Source organism: Lupinus angustifolius, chromosome LG20 (assembly GCF_001865875.1).
Source record: "Lupinus angustifolius cultivar Tanjil chromosome LG20, LupAngTanjil_v1.0, whole genome shotgun sequence".
Taxonomy (NCBI): Eukaryota; Viridiplantae; Streptophyta; class Magnoliopsida; order Fabales; family Fabaceae; genus Lupinus; species Lupinus angustifolius.
In genome coordinates, this window is record NC_032028.1 from 18059683 (window position 1) to 18076890 (window position 17208).

At 34.3% G+C, this 17208-nt stretch overlaps 2 protein-coding genes and 1 long non-coding RNA gene across 4 annotated transcripts; all 3 read right to left on the minus strand.

Annotated features, from left to right (window-relative positions):
• On the minus strand, positions 1177-12221 carry LOC109335905. Its single transcript, XR_002106277.1, has 3 exons — positions 12201-12221; positions 5521-5525; positions 1177-1352 (listed from the first exon to the last, which is right to left on the minus strand). It is a non-coding gene; the product is annotated as an uncharacterized LOC109335905 (long non-coding RNA).
• Positions 1227-4245, minus strand: LOC109335901 (pectate lyase-like). Its single transcript, XM_019572149.1, has 3 exons — positions 3867-4245; positions 2513-3191; positions 1227-1895 (listed from the first exon to the last, which is right to left on the minus strand). Exons 1-3 carry the CDS (start codon positions 4073-4075, stop codon positions 1428-1430), a joined length of 1356 nt encoding a protein of 451 aa, XP_019427694.1. The 5' UTR covers positions 4076-4245; the 3' UTR covers positions 1227-1427.
• LOC109335900 (FACT complex subunit SSRP1) lies at positions 5565-11658 on the minus strand. 2 transcript variants are annotated; one of them, XM_019572148.1, is made up of 17 exons: positions 11605-11658; positions 10806-10991; positions 10361-10466; positions 9811-9947; positions 9530-9613; positions 9350-9444; positions 9124-9232; positions 8854-8940; positions 8666-8758; positions 8293-8490; positions 8038-8183; positions 7802-7952; positions 7288-7389; positions 7016-7192; positions 6446-6524; positions 6185-6316; positions 5565-5887 (listed from the first exon to the last, which is right to left on the minus strand). In XM_019572148.1, exons 1-16 carry the CDS (start codon positions 11656-11658, stop codon positions 6186-6188), a joined length of 1935 nt encoding a protein of 644 aa, XP_019427693.1. In that variant the 3' UTR covers positions 5565-5887; position 6185. The 2 variants fall into 2 exon arrangements, with proteins under 2 accessions (XP_019427693.1, XP_019427692.1); XM_019572147.1 differs by having other exon boundaries at positions 5565-5881; positions 6179-6316.

Below are 17208 nucleotides of genomic sequence, written 5' to 3' on the forward strand. Positions count from 1 at the left end.
AATCAAATATTACAAAATCTATTATTATTTGCACATCTAACTTTTCCAAATTCAAATATTAAACATGGTTATGTGTGTGAAATTTTTTACAAATTGTAAGGCTTCAATTACAATTACATAATAAAATAAATATGGAAGAGAAATACTACAAATTAAATAAAAAATAATTGAACAATTATGTTCAATTTAGCTTAGTGGTATTAAACGAATGAATGAAGAAAGTGTTAAAAGTAAATAAAATTATAAAACTTTTAATATGATTATGATATTTCTTCTAATTGTCTTTCTTATTTATTCTTCGTTCTCTAAATTACTTATAGATTCACCAATTAATATACTGGTTACTATAACAGTGGAGAAAAAGTTAGAGATTTCCCTTTAAATTAAAATTTAGTCTAAAGTCATATTTTGTTAGAATGATTAATACCCTCCTTTTGTACTTTCATAAGAAAATGTTCCTTTTATAACACTGAAGTGTTTTTTGTTTTCTCCAAAATAGAAAGGAAATACTTGGGTAGATCAATTGAATATTGTCTAGTAGATAATTTTTTCTATGTTTTATTGACTCAATTCAATGGGTCTTCAAAATCATTAACTTCACTCATTCTAATTCAAATTTGTTGACGTTTTACTCTTTTTTTAATTGAAAACTTGAATTCTTGTTTCTAAATGATTGGTGAATCATATAATTTATGTGAATGTAGATTAATAATGTAGTTGAGTAATATGACTATTCATAAAGTTTAGACAGTCTTGAATACAAAAAAATCTGGAATATAAACACTTAGGAAATGGAGTTATGATATTCTCTTAAAGAGTTTACTCATGAATAGAAAATACTATGTTAGATTTAAACAACTAATATTATACTTATACTTATGATTTCCTACACACTTATGATACACAAATTAAAGGGTCCATATAATTCAATATCATTTTACTTTTATTTACAATCATGAGAACATAAATGGATTAAACACTTTGAATATATTCAAAATAACTGACTTTTTAATAAATTGGTCTTGAACCACCACTTCTTCTCTCGGGTTGATATTTTTTCCATTCTTTAACAAAGAAAAAGAAAAGATAAAATATATAAGATAAATCATAAATATATAGAATATAAAAAACAAAGAACATAATTCTTCAAAAGAAAAAAGACCAAAACAAATTAACAAACTTAGAATATTATCATCTTATTTATTGTCATAGCTTAAAGCCAATCCAAAGCAAAAACACTTCTCCTTTTCACTCTGTCACAAAGCTATAATATGCTTAAAAAAAACCAAGTGAAGACATATATACACATTTACACATCTTCTAAAGCATAAGGAACAACTTATCCTATAGAACTATGATCATAAAAAGTGTGCACACTTGTTTCTTTTAAGACATAAAAAACATAATTGAGAAAGACAAAATGTTCTCTAGCAAGGCAAGTTAGGAATGCAAGGAAGTGCACCAGACCACCTAGTTAGCCTATTAGCATAAATCCCAGGTCTTGGTTTCATTATAAATTGTTTCTTGTAAGGAAGATTTGTAACATGTTTACCAGATTCAGTAAACTTAGCACCATTCATGAAAAAATCTTCCTGTGAACTCCATTGCCAATTTTTCCATACATCTGGTGATGCATAATCTCTATGTGTTATTTCCTTAGCTGCATCATTGTTTGGTGCAATGAATCTATTTCCTTGGCTTAGAACTGTTGGCCCTGAACTACCACCAAGTGCATACATGAGCCAGTGAGTGTAGTCATTGTTCACAACATGAACAAAACCCCATCTTATTCTTGGCATTCTCTGAATCAATCCTTGCCCAAAGTGGTTGAATGCTACTGTTACTTGCATGATCTTGTCACCACTGAAATTATCACTTGCTCCTAATAGCATCACCTGTAATATTAAACATTCATATTAATAATGCACCTAATGTAGTAATGTTTCAAACTATATCATTAATCTATGCATTACAATTTCATTAAAGTTCAAGTGTTATCATGGGTGAGTCCTTGTTGGTGAGTTCAAAAGCAATTAAAGTTATTGATAGTAAATAACATGCAACCATCCCATGTTTGAAATTGCAGTTTCTGGAGTCAACGCAATTCCATCCAACCGTAATCGCGATCGTGCCTGTTGTAACTGCCATGATTCAAATTGTGGATTGCATCACGTGATGTGGTGACAATATTGTGGTTGTGGTGATGTCACAATCATATCACACCACAAGTGTGGTGTGATGCTGAATCACAATAATGCACTTGCAATGCAATCGCATTTGACTGCATTTTGGGTGCATCGAATTCGAAAAAATATTTTTAATCACAAAATAATTCACACCGCAATAACCACAATCCGCATCGCAAAGGTTGCAATCCACATGGCAACTACCACAATCACAATAACCCCAATTGTGACCGGAATTATCACGACTGCAATTTAAAACACTTGTAACTGCGAACCCAATTTGAAACACAACGGACATGTAATGAAGAACAATTTAAAGACATTACATCATTATGCTTGGTCATGTGGCAATTTGAGATTGTGACGCCAGTGGAACCTTGAATAACATCAACAAGACCATCCTCACTTTGAGACAAAGAAAGATGATCGATCCAAATGTTAGAGGATTGATAAATAGAGATAGCATCACCATCACTCCTTGTTCTAAACCCAACATGGTTAAAAGAATCTCTTATCATGCCACCATTCTTAGCTACAATTTTACTAATCCTAAGGTTGTGGATAATAACATTGTTAACAAACTGCATTGTGATTCCAGCACCACCCTTAATCTGAACATTAACACCACGACCATCAATGGTCTTGTCTGAAGAAACCATCAATTCTTGTTGCAAATTAATGACCATACTAGTTTTGAATATGATCCACAATGGACCCTTTTGGACTGCACCAAAACGAAGAGTTCCTGGTGCAGGCTCTGCTACATTGTTGTCTGATGGGTTGGTAACTACATAGATTCGGCCACCAAGGCCACCCGTGGCTCTCCGTCCGAACCCTCGGCCGCATTTGGCTAACCTGTAACGGTCATTGGCCCAGTTTTTTTGGCACCTCCAGCATCTGTCAATGGGATTGGTGGCTTGGCATGGTCCTCTGGCTTTTTTCCCTTGCCTTAACTCTCTTCTTGTTGTGTTGTTTGTCAACTCAAGCTCATACTCTTGGATTGCTCTGTATTGCATCAAAGTGCAAGAAAAATGTTTAGATACTTTCTAGAGAAAAGCATAAACAAATGTATAAGATGGTGAACTTTAGTGTAAAGGTGCATGTTAGATTACAAGTTAGATTTTGGAGGGGAAAAAATGAAAATGAATTATTTCAGAATCATCTCATATGTGCTTTTCGTGGCTCTGAAACCTTCTATCCTCTAAAAAAAACTCAACTCGCAAATAGATTTTAAGGACATGGCTCTTGATGCATTTCATAGTAATGAATGATATGAATTTAATGTCCTAGAATTAGTCTCTACACTTCTTAGGCAAGACTACTTACATCAACCTCACAATTATACACAATTTTCTCATTATCATACATATTGCAGATCGAACTCAAGGTATCATATATTACATATCAGGTTCGTTATATTGAAGATCTTGTAAAATTGATATAAAATGTGACGAACTATATATCCAGGTAAACCATGTACTCATACTCACACTACGTAACTATTATCAACCCTTTCAAACCCACTAGCCCTAAGAATCATATAATAAATGATGTGTGTGTCTAGCTAGCATTGTTATGCTTACAAATTCTAGCAATTTAATCAAACTTTTCTAACAATGTAGCATAAATCATCTTGTAATATAACACAAGAGAAGAGTGTGTTGCATTCTTTGTACATACTTATGAACATGTAGATTAAGGTCCTCTGCAATTTCTTCTGGGTTTGGCACATAGGTCTCTAAAGCAAGTTTTTTGGCTGCCTCAGCTTGAGCTTTGAGATAATCATCAAACTCAGCTATTCCAGCCTCAAGGCAAGGAATAACAATGGTGAAAGTAACCAAGATGATAAAAGCAACCTTAGTTCCACTTCTCACCATTATTTTCCCCATACCTAAGTATTTTTTGTGGTTTTATGTATCTATATAGATATATATTATCCTTCACGTAAACGGTAAGGTTGTCCAAGGTCTCGAGGATTAACTATTAAACAATAATCGGGAAGACCTTGGAAAGCCTATACCAATTAAAACCAAGTTGCTAATTTAGCTTAGTAACTTGGTATGAGTATCTAACAAGCAAATTAAATATTGCTTAAATAATGATCCCTTGAATGTTAAACATAGTGTTTCTAAATTTAGAAGCGTTAAGAGTGGATAACCATGAAGTTTCATGCAAACATTAAGAAAAGGGTGTGACAAATCGAAAGTATAGGAGTTTATATTTGTAATAGAAATAATAACCAATCACTTCCACTTAATTTCCTATACATTCTCATCACTATTAACTTTATTATATTATTATGACTAGTTGTTCTAATGCAATATTATATGAGGAAAAAAAAGGATGTACTCATAATGTAAAAATTTTATATACTACTAATTCATCATCCACCATTTATTGTTAATGATCATTGATTCTTTAAAAAATAATATAAATGAATGATAAATGATGTACTAATTATGTATAAATTTTTAACTTACAGATATTTCACTCATATTATATTCAAGGTGCATTAATTAAGCATTTCCCCAAATTTGATGAGTTTGGACATGTCTTATTTGTTTGACTTTTGCCGTTTTTACTTTAATAGCTATGGAGAAAAAAGTAGGGTCATATATTTTGAAACACTTGCCAACCTTCTTTTCCTTGAATGGTCAAGAGTGATAACATAAAAATTAAATTCATAGGCAGATAAAATTGATCTAATATAATGTGTCTATATAATGTACTAATCATTTCCATTAGATAGGAAAAAATGCACACAAAAATGATTTGAATGAGAAGAAAAATAGATAGTTGATGAGCGCAGACTAATATCATATTATCTACTTCTTAAATAGTTACACAGATATGTTGTCCAAAACCAATTTTTCATCCATTATTTTCCTTGTACACTTCATTCCTCCCTCTTTTACACGAACTACCATTTTATAATACTATATATATAATTTATAAATATGAATTCTGAATAAATATAAAATATAATTCCTTTTATAATAGTATTATATATAATTAAACCAGTGACCCAAACGGGTCTTGGTTGGATTGACAAGTCACTTTTTTTTAAATGCCAAAACAACTTAAGAGGAAAAACTTCCCCTAACCTATTTTGCAAAATGGGGCCATTCCTCAATCTTGTTACCAAGTGTCATTAATGTAACCCCAGTTAATTCACACTACTATTTTCCATCCAAACTTGATATATGGGGATCAAAACCAAAACCAAAAAGAAAATTAAGAGCTAAACTAAAAAATCATGGGGACGAATTTCAAAACGACTTTTATCGGAGCCGAAATTGTATTTAAGAAGCTTGAACTTATATCACATTTAAACATGTGCTAAACCCTAATAAAACAGTAAACCAGAAATCAACGAGCAAGAAAAGAATGCGTGTTTGGTACCTTAAACTTCATTAGCACAAAGTTAAAACGATTAACAATAGTAGCCTACTTCAACCCACAGTACAAGAAACTTTTGAAGCATTAGCTATGTTACTACATCTGGTTATAAAAATATCATATTTATAAGCATTTATGCCTATAATCTAAACCAAGCTCACCCATCTTCACCTTCCCTTAAGCCATGCAAACAAGCTAATGTTTGAACCCCCAGAGCATGGTAATCTCTATCCGGTTCCAGTGAACTTCACAAGAAAATGTGTATCCTTGCAGCAATCTACCATACACGAAAATGCTGATGCCTGATTGAAATATCGCATAGCGTGACTTACATTAGTTGCATGCCGATGCCCGATGATAAAAATGTGCTAATGAATATATTAATCGAAAGTAAGTTTGTCTCTGAAGTGAGAAAGTAAGAATAGCAATTCGATCATTTACTGGATTGAAATCGTTAAGCAGATTAACAAATGGACGATTTATGCAACTTTACTTTCTCACTTTAGATACAAGTGGCACACTTTAGAGGGGCCTTTTCTGTTAAATATGAAAATGTGCTTCCATAGAAACTGAAAGGATTGCTTCAACATTAACACAACCTTATGAACTGTCAGATTCATTTCCCGAATCAACATTCATGGGTTGTGGATTCTTGTTGTAACCACTAATCTCATCCTTGTAACGTATTTTATCTGCACGGGCTTTTGCTTCATATGGTTCCTTCTCTTCCACTATATACATTGAACAGGCAAAAGATTAGAAAACTTAATTTCAACACACAGCTAGATTTGGTCATGAATTACACACCATCATTCAATGGAAGTGCACGAAACAATTAGCATGGAAATAATAAGTCATACCTGACATCTTTTTCCATTTCTCTCCAAGTACTCTTCCCACATCCGTAAACGAAATTCCAGGATTAGTTTTCTTTAAATTCTGTCATCAAAAGAGCAGTCTTAATGAAATAATATGAGAGGAACTCAACTTGTAAAACCCAACTTAAGACATCTACCATTTCAGTTCATTCTCCAATCTCTTACAGCCATAATAACCATACTTTTTTTACTAAAGGTCTTGCCTATATCTGAGTTAAGAGCATTAATTCAAACACACCCCGAAATATGACATTTTGAGGCTCACTGGCATTAACAGCAGGTTTGCCCGTTCAAGATGAACTCAGATTATCCAGAACGACCCTTGTAAAGATTATCTTTACAAAACCAACTTAAGAAGCTTGACTTTCTCCATCAGAATGTTCATATTTACTAGAGCTGATTATGCATACAAACCTACTTAATCTACCAATTATTACACCAAAAATCAGAAAGGCTAGGTAGCTATGCAGAGGGGAAGTGAGATGCTATCACCAAGAGCCCACACTCCCAAATCCAAAACTACACTGCCAATAAGTATGATTAAGAACGCACCTCTCTTTCCATTTGAGAAAAAAACATGAAACCAGACAATGCCCTCTTGGGTGCATTTGGGTCCTTTTTCTTCTTCTGTTTTTTCTTCTTTCCATCTTCATCAGCATCTTTTGATTTCTTCTTGGAAGTAGATGCCTTAGAAGACAGATCCTTCTTTGGTTCCTTTTTAGCAGGCTTCTGAAAATTGGTCATCATTAAGGTGTCAGACACAACAAAGATTTTAAGAATAGAGGGGAGATATCATAATAACACAAAGGTGAATATATTCTTGCCTCTTTCTCATCATCGCCACTTTGACTAGCATCAGAATCATCTCCTCCAGAATCATCAGTCGGAGAACCTCCATCATCCTTGTCAAGAACAAAATCTTCGTCCTGCAGACATTTAACACTGATTAAGATAGAGAGAAGCAAAACCAAGACTAGATGAATCCTATAACAAGGAGCCATAAAAAATAAAAAAAAATGTCTAAACTCAGACTGAAGATACATGAACAGAACAAAAAACCGAAAAACATACACAATAGTGAGCAAATCATATAACACAGAAACCATAAAGGCTAACTACATATACATGAGGATGTTTGCTCGGATAATAACGGAAATGTGAGTTTAAGTATGGCAAGAATGAAGCTTAAACGGACTTCCTAACTCAACTTCTTCATGCCCAAATATTCAGAGGCTTGTTGGATATAAATAAGTGACGCCTCCATCAAAACACAAATTTAGTAAATGCTACTCATAAACTAAAGAAAATGAAAAAAATATAAAAGACAAATTTACACACCTCCTCGTCACTTTCATCTCCACCACCAGCTGCATTTTTAATGCGCTCAAGATGTGGATCAACAGCATCATCATCATCGGTCTCAAGAACCTTAGCCATACCACCAGGGGCCTGGGCATCTCCTATGTTCATAATTTTCAAACCCTTTGAACTGCATGTGTAGGCCAAAATGAAGATTATAAAATGAATAATTAGCTTTGCACACATGAAATATTTGGCAACAAGATAACACTTACCTGATAAAACCATACAAATTGTGGTATTCATTTCTCTGGATATTACGGAAAAGATGTTCTGTGTCAGATTTTAGTCTGACCAGAAGGTCAAAATAATGCATATTTGAACCACCAGCAGCATGTCGCTCAAATTCCACATAGTCAATCTAGTAGGAAAGGGCAGCAATCAAAACCTCCAAGGCTCCAACTAATAATCTCGTATGCATGTGAAGAGTTATTGGTATAAGATAATCTCTAGGCAAAACTTGATTTTACCTCTTCATGAAGAATAAGGGTGGGGGGTTTAGGCAGAAAGAAGAAGCTCTTCTCAAGAGGGTACAGAATTCCATCTTCAGCTTTCAATGATGATTTCACTGCATAACCATCTTGACAACTCCTAAATTTTCCAGGTTTGGTAACTTTGGCACCAGATAATCCACGCAGTATTGTAGTGAAGACTTCATGGATAAGTCCCTGATAATATAATTAATTTAAAATGCCAATATTGCATGACCCATAGTTTCCAAAACTCTTGCATCACTCAATCAACTAAAGTATACAAAATGCTCTCCATTTTCCGAGCAGACCTTGTGGAGCAATGTCTAATGGATTACATATCAGTATTCAGTATGAACAATTTAGTAAATACCTTATAAGACATCTCCAATTTGTCCTTGTATTTGGTGTTATAAAGATCTTCACCCATTGACAATTCGCTTTGCACAACTAAATCAGTTTCAAACTATACACAGATGAGCAAGGAAATGTTAGTTTCAGAAGCAATGAAAATATGTATCACGTAAATTGGTAAACCATAAAACTAGTAAGTAATGGTACCTGCATAACAATATGAGGGTACAAAGTTTGTCCTTTCCGAATAGGAGGGTCAAGACTGATAATGACAAAGGTATGTGGCTGATTGGACTACAGATACACACACATGGTTGAAAAGAGAAAATGTCAGTATTCTAAATGGGTACAAAAAATGACACATCAATTTAAGACAAGGTTGGCAGGTTGCACTAAATTATTACTCAAGTATAACTTCAATTGCTTAATACAAAAACAAATGTCGGTGAAATGAAGGCAATGGATCAGGAAACATACCTTAGGAAGTAAAAATAGGCGAACCACACTGCTGTACTGGATTTTGAAATCATTAGCCTGTCCTTGAAGCCGCAAGAAAGACAAATGTAACTCAACACTGTATCGTCCCCTGCACAGAAGTAGAAATTCCAATTACTACATATTAATCTTTATCTTGAAAGGACACAAATGCAAGCAGGAGCATAAAAGGCAACAATAAGAAGACAAGATTATTTGAAGGCATTACCTTGGTGTAAGGATTGCAATACCCTCAAATGTAACGACAGCATCTTCACCTCCAACACCAACATCAGCCATAGACATGATTTGGTCACGGAAAACCTGATACCAAAAAGATTGTACAAATGTCCGTTAACCTAAAAGTTTTTTACAACATGGAAGTTTTTAAAGTAATGAGCAGACTCACTTGAGCGGGAGGACAATTTTCATCACCAATAAACTGGGTGTTGGAATTTGGTATGTGGAAACTTATCTCCATCAACGAATCTTTCTAAGAACACAACATAAACAATATTAGACCATAAATATTGCACACCAAATTGAACCTGTCAACTGAAATCTACAATATTAAGCTTGGATTAGGGAGATCTTGCAACTAGCTGCAAATTATCACAAATTGTATGACTTTGCAACAAAAAAAGCTCAAAAGACTACATATTTGTATGTGTATATTGAATTTTGATATACCTCATTAGCTCCAGTTGTGTCATCCACATGAAACTCCAAAATCACATCATTTTTCCCTTGAAGCTGTGTTTGAGCAACATCAGCTACAGACAGCTCGAAAGCTTGCTTTGAACTAACCATGAAAGCCAGCATATTTCCTGAAATAGAAATAAAACCTTAGGACATTCGCTCGTAGCATATCAGTACTTAAACAATTCTATCAAATAAGCCATAACATAAAGAGAAACATTGACTGCAAAATAAGAAAGCAAGAATGAGATGTTCCACTATGAGAACTCCCCCCTCCCACCCATCCAAATATCCTACCCTTTTCCTTCATATTTGGCTATGTAACTACAGAAAATAAAAAGATAAAAATTTCTCCACTTACCCGCATCATGAATATTGCTATGTAAAATAGATGTGTCAAACTTTTTTATTTTCTCAAACACTTAAGTATTATGGAAATATAGCAAGAATGACAGAGGAAGAGGTTTGAAGTATACACACACAAGCTTCATGTTGAGAATATCAATTACAAAAAAAATCAGTTGATGCAAATACAACCAACCATTTAGATCAACTTCTCCCCAATTACGCCCAGTAACAGAAAGCTGCTTCTCCTGTACTTCTATTCCGAAGGTGTTTTGGAAAAACGTTGTCAAACTTGCAACATCCTGTGGAATAAACATAACATAAAGAATCAGCATTTTATAGCAATCAAGTCCAAATCAAAAGCCAAGGTACCAAGTCATCATTATTTAGATCCATTGAAGTGTGACTAAACCAAACCAAAATACCAAAAAGGTCAAGGGTTCGATTCTTGGGAGCAACGCTTGTTGGAAGGGGCAACCACGCATCCCTAAAGGGATTAGTTCCTTACCCAAAAAGGGTGAGGGGATACACTTGGTAATACCAAAAAAACCAAACCAAAATAAGAAATCAAACCAAATGTTTGAATTTCTTTCTGTATATCAAATATACCAAGTTAATGTTCAGTAGGGGTAGAGAGTAACCTGATCACGGAATCCAGTGAACTTGTAGAACAACCCATCTTTAATCTGAACACCAAGTTGATTGGTCCTTGGAACCTTCATCCATGTCACACCCATTATATCATCTTTATCAACTTCAATTAATTTACCACCACCTTGTCTCCTCCATAAAATGCCTTCTGAATATATTTTCATCTGCCCTGTATTCTGCGACCCGAATTATATGAAAAAATGTATCATACATAACAATTGCTACTAGTTTCAGTCCCCTATTCACAAATTTAAGCAAACTACTTGTTTAAGAAAAAAATACAATGGAATTGATATATGATAAAGTCATTGCATGGAACATGGAGTGCAATCATGATCCGGGGCTTATACCACGGATCAACACAAAAACAAAATGTACATTGTTGAGTAAGATTAAATTGTGAGGTTACAAAATTTGAAATGAAAATCACTGTGAACTTGTTTGTTAATGGAATACAAGTGTAACAAGATATAATTTTACCCAAAAAAAAACAAACACGCAATAACATAAAAATTAGAACAAAAACCAATTGATTCCAAAATTTCCAACACTAGTCGAGTAAAAATAAAGCATTACTACAAATTCACAACATAACATATTATATTGTGCAGTTAATAATAAAATCCAAAGCAGCAACTTTCAAGTTTGACATAATGAGATTTAGAATGGCGAAATTGAAAGAAAATAAGAAAAGGGTTTTGGGTTGGAAAAGAGAAAAATAAAAAAAGGGAAAGAATGATAAAGTGGAATGAAGAGTTAATAGAGAGAGAGAGAGAGAATAGAACTAACGGTGCCGCCACGGCCACCAAGGGTGATGTTGTTGAATTGATGACCCTCCGTCATTGCTTCAAAACCATCAAGAGGATAGTGATGATGATGAACAAGAATGGTATTTATATTACACTCTTATTGCACACTTTCAATATAAAGATGATTTATATATCATTCATTTTTTTTATGTACCAAAAGATACAAAATGTATATTAGTTAGCTTGGAACCGTAAGATTAAAAAAAAATTAGTTACCGGTTAGTGTTTTATGCAACTTTTAGAAGTCATAGTAATATTATATGACTTTAGTATAGAAGTCGTGATGAGTTAATTCAACTTCTTTCAGTAAAGAAGTCACAATGACACATAATGACTTTTGAACAGAGATCGTTATAGTGTAATACAACTTCAGATCCGTATAAAAGTCGTTATAGCACATAACGACTTCTGAATGGAAATCATGATAGTGTAATACAACTTCTGATTAGTATAGAAGTCGTGATGACATATCACAACTTTTGGATGACTTATAATAACTTCTGGTCAGTATAGAAGTCATTCTATGCCAACCTGACTTCTCACATAAGTCGTATTCCGGTATCACAACTTCTAAACTGTGACAAAATGTCTCACAGAAGTCGTAATTTACTATCCCGACTTCTAAATTGCAATCAATGCCTCACAAAAGTCGTACTTTAGTATCATGACCTCTAAACAGTAAACAACAACGGTAGCCGGTCACGATTTTGACAAATGATATTATGGACTATTGATTATTTTGCGTACAACAAGTGAATCGTATCGTTCAAGTAACAAAACCAGTAAATACCGGGATATCGTCCTTAGATAGCAATTCGGATGTATACTATTCTCTAAAGCAATAAATTGAGTAGATATGTACAAAGTTGAGAAATAATATTGGTCATTGAATTGAGTTATCAAAAACAGTTAATTTAAAATGGTTTTCTAAAATAAAATAAAAATGGTTGGGATTGACTTTCATCATTCCTTCCATTTGTAATATTTAGATTCAATTCTATAAAACTTGCAAAATTATTAATCTTGATGCAACATTTTCTTTGAATCATCTGTATCAATTCATTGATTACAAATTCCTTACATAATTCATCAAACATCAATTCCTTGGATATTTTATCAATTATCTAGCATTAAATCCAATGTAAAAACAATTCATACATCATTGTCTATTCCTAGATCAATGATGAATCACGAAAGGTTATCTAGATTTGTTTCCAAGTTTAACTTCTCAGTTAAACTCGGATCCAAGATCAAGAATTTAGAAATTAAGAAGAATCAAACATTAAGCAAATGATAAATTTTCCAAAATCAAACAACAAAATATATTTTCGAATTGAATCCAAGAATAGAAGAGTTAGAAGATTACATTTCAATCTCAACACAGAGAGAATTAGCCACTCATCTTATGCATTACAACACTAGAATGATGTAAAATACAAGAAAATGCAGATCTAAAGCCGTTCCCACGACTTATGTCCTTCTCTCACGTGTTTCTTTCTCTAGAAAGTATGAAGAAAGTGTCTTGAAATTGATTGGAACCCCCTCACATTCGTGTAACCGCCTATATTTAATTTTTTCCTCTCGCTCGAGCGAGAGTGCAAATGTGAGCATGAAGAAATTCTTCTAGCTTGAGCGACAACTATAGCTTGGGCGAGAAATTCAGAGTTTTGAACATGTCTTTCTCGCTTGAGCGAGGTGATCTCACTTGGGCGAGAATGAGACATAAAATTTGGTCTCTTTTCTAACTTGAGCGAGCATGATAACTGTATGCATCGCTTGGGCGAGAGACACACAAGGATTTTTGCTCTCAAAAGTTGGAATTGTCACGTGAGCAACAACCTCTCGCTCGGGCGAGAGGGAAACTTGATGCTTGGGAGAGCATGTGGCTTGGGCTAGGGATCCATAGCTCCTTTTACGCAGATTCCTTCAATTTCCATATTTTCTAATCCCCATTCTCCTACAATTGGCACAAAAATATATAAGGTCCTTAAACAAGATTAATCATACTAGATTTTTTATAGTTGTGCATAAATTTCATCATAACTACATAATAAGTGCCCAAAATTATATGATTTTCCTTCACAACATGACACTTAACAACTCCTCCAAACCTACAATCTTGCTTGTCCTCAAGCAAAGTAATGGATTCAACTCAAACAAAGTAGTGAACCTGATTTTTAAACAATTTAATCCAATCATGTCAATCATATAGAATTATGTCAAAACTTTTTCAAGAAGACCTGTCTCATGCTTGATCATAGTGATCCAAGTTTCAAGTGATTACAAAATATGTATGCAGTTCAAGTTCAAACAGAATAGCAAGAATAACTACTCAATTCAATCAAATGAACTCTCTTATGCTCACGAGTGAAGTGTTTCACTCAATTCTTTACTGGAATCATACAATTTGACTTTTCCTTTCATTTCGGTCGTGTCATGTACACATGTTCAATCAAGGATCTCAAGGGTTTGACATAGGGTTGTAACGAGGCTTGACTATAAAGAAACTTTGTTTTTCTAGGATACAAAGAAGGAGATAAACCATTAGTGCATACTCAAACTTCCTTCACTTGTTCACTTTGAAGTCCACTTTCAACTTTCTTTCACCAAATCATCATTTACGCTACTAACCATTTTGATTTTCCTTCTTCAATTGACTTTTTCTTTTGAGTCTTCACTTATTTTGGCATGATTGACATTTTTTCTTTCTTTCATTGTCGCATGCTCATCATTCACACATAAGTGAAGAATGAGACTTTCTGATTCACATTCCAACTCATATACATAAACCACTATTTCGTCTATGTCCCAAAAAAATTAAAAAACCATATGCACTAATGATCTTTCTCCATGATTCATTTTGGTTTGGGTGCATGATTTTCAAAAAGAACTTTTCAGCTCAAATGGGCTACAAAGAATTGGTTCATGTTTCATGAGGGTTGGCTTTCTGGCTGTAGCTTAACTCTCCTAAACTAGACCTTAATCATTTCCCTGATATTCCATGCTTAATGGCAATTAACACAAAAGTGAGGCAAAGATAATTGACAAAATCCAGCAAAGTCACTCATCTGTGTTTGGATACACTCCTTCACTAGTTTGAAGGTTTTTTTCCTTTGATTAAACTATTCACTATTCAACCTATTCAGTTTGTGTCTGATTTATGCATCCACATCCCGAAGTCAGTCAAATTCAGAACCCTAACCACTTGCTATTCACAAGGCCTACACAATTTTTTTTCTAGCATGAAAACACATTTGGATTTATTTAAAAAAAATTCTTCTAAAGAGGCACACTTTATTGAGTTAAACACATTACTTCACACAAACAGACTAACACATACATGATTTAACACACTTGAAATAAAAAAATAGCTACACACATAGCTACTTAAACATTAATAACTTGAAACAAAAGAACTAGTTTCTTGTTTACATCATATGCTCATCATCACATTATTTCTTCTTCATCATCATCTACATTAGAACCAGATGGTCCACCAGCTCCTGCCTCCCCTAGAAATGTAGGCCTGACCTCATGCCATGGATATTGGGCAGTGAAATCTTTATGGCTCATCCAAAATTGGTTGTCTGGATATTGAATCTGATATGCTGCATAAAATCGCTACTGCTGGTGCATATGACCCTGTCTGAGGATATCATTCTAGAATATAACATGATAATGAAGAACAAAAGACAAAATGCACTTACAATTGTTGACTCATGATAGAAAAGTGGAGTGTGTGTAAGTCTTTTATGCAATAATTTATATACAACAAAACAACACTGGTAACAAAAATAAAACAACACGAAAACAGTAAAAGCTGGATTTCCTTCCAGGTAGCACTTGTTTAACGTTATTAGCTTGACGCTTGTTTCTTTATGTGTTTTCGAGGTGGATGATTATGGTGAGCCGCTCGCCACCCAAGTATGGTTTGACCATTTACTCATTAATTATCCAGCTTCTTTGAGATGTTGGATCTTGCAATTCTATCACTCCATCATTTGTCTTCAGGACTTCAATCAGTTTTTATTCTTCCTCGGGTGATAAAGTGTTGCTGATCACAACCAATTTATTACCTCCATCTTCCATAAAAATGCATACTTCAAATGTGAAGGCAACATTTTCAGTTCCAACTTATGAGTTTCAATTTCCTGAGTTTTGGTTAGCTCCTCAGTTTGGACCTGCTGAGATGAAACCTCTCGGTATGAACCTAGCTCTACTACACATTTCTCAATACTCTTATTCTTTTTTTGCATTTATACCTTCAGGTGCACCCATCAAAGCTTTCTCTAAAGGACTGCTTTTGTATAGATGTGTGTCATTCATCATGTATAGTTCTCCATCGACATCTACTCAGAAACAATGTTGTTTGTCCTTCGGAGAATGCATGGCTTCAAACACGTTGAAGTTCACTTCATCATCTTGTCCCTGGACTTTCAGCTTGCCATCATCAACATTAATATTCACCTTAACAGTCTTCATGAAAGGTCTGCCCAAAATCAGAGGAACTTTTGTATCCTCTTCAATATCCATTACGACGAAATCCACAGGTAACACCAATTTATCCACCTTGACCAAAACATCTTCAGAAACTCCATATGGGTACTTCACTGATCTGTCAGCGAGTTGCAAAGTCGTTCTGGTAGGCTTTATCTCTAGATCCCCAATCCTTTTTAACATGGACAAGGGCATCAAAATAATACTACCACCAAAATCAAGCAGTGTCTTCCCCACAGATAGCTCACCTATAGTGTTCGTTATTGTAAAGTTGTCTGGATCTTTAGTCTTCTTAGGTAAAGACTTCTGAATAATAGCACTACATCCAACTTCCAATGTCACTGTTTCTTCTGAAAACTTCATTTTCTTTGTCAATAAATCCTTCATGAACTTTGCATATGTTGGCATTTGTTCCACAACTTCCATGAAGGGTATGTTGATCTGTAGGTTCTTGAATAAATTCATGAACCTAGTGTATTGTCTTTCCTTATCTTTCTTAGAAGGTTTCTTAGGATAAGGGAGATCCTTCAGTTGAGGTAGATCACTCTTCCTTTTGTCATTATTCTCCCTTATTCATTCATCCTTGTTTATAACTCCTTCCTCTTCTTGTACATTTTCATCATTTTGTGCTTCTCTAATTACATTCTCTCCTTTCTCAGCCTCTGCTTCCTTAATGACTTCCTCCTCAACCGCCAAATTTTCACCAATACCCCTACTAATTACCTTCCCACTTCTAGTAGTGATAGATTTATAGTGTTTCTTAGGGTTGGTTTGAGTATTGGCTGAAAATTATTGACGATCTGAATGTTGTTCCGCCATCTGTTTCGCCAATTGTCCCACCCGTGTCTCCAGATTTCTGACAGAAGCATCAATATTCTTCTAATTTGTGATGGAGACTTGCATGAATTTCTCCAAAGCTTCTTCTAGTTTTGTTTGTCTCTCATACAATAGTGGGTGTGGATCCTGTTGATATCATGGTTGAAACAGTGGTTGCCTAGTAGATGGTTCTGCTTCTTACCTCCAGCCATAATTGTGGTTCTAATTTTCCCTCCAACCCTGCGAGAATTGATTGTTGTATGAAGAGTTG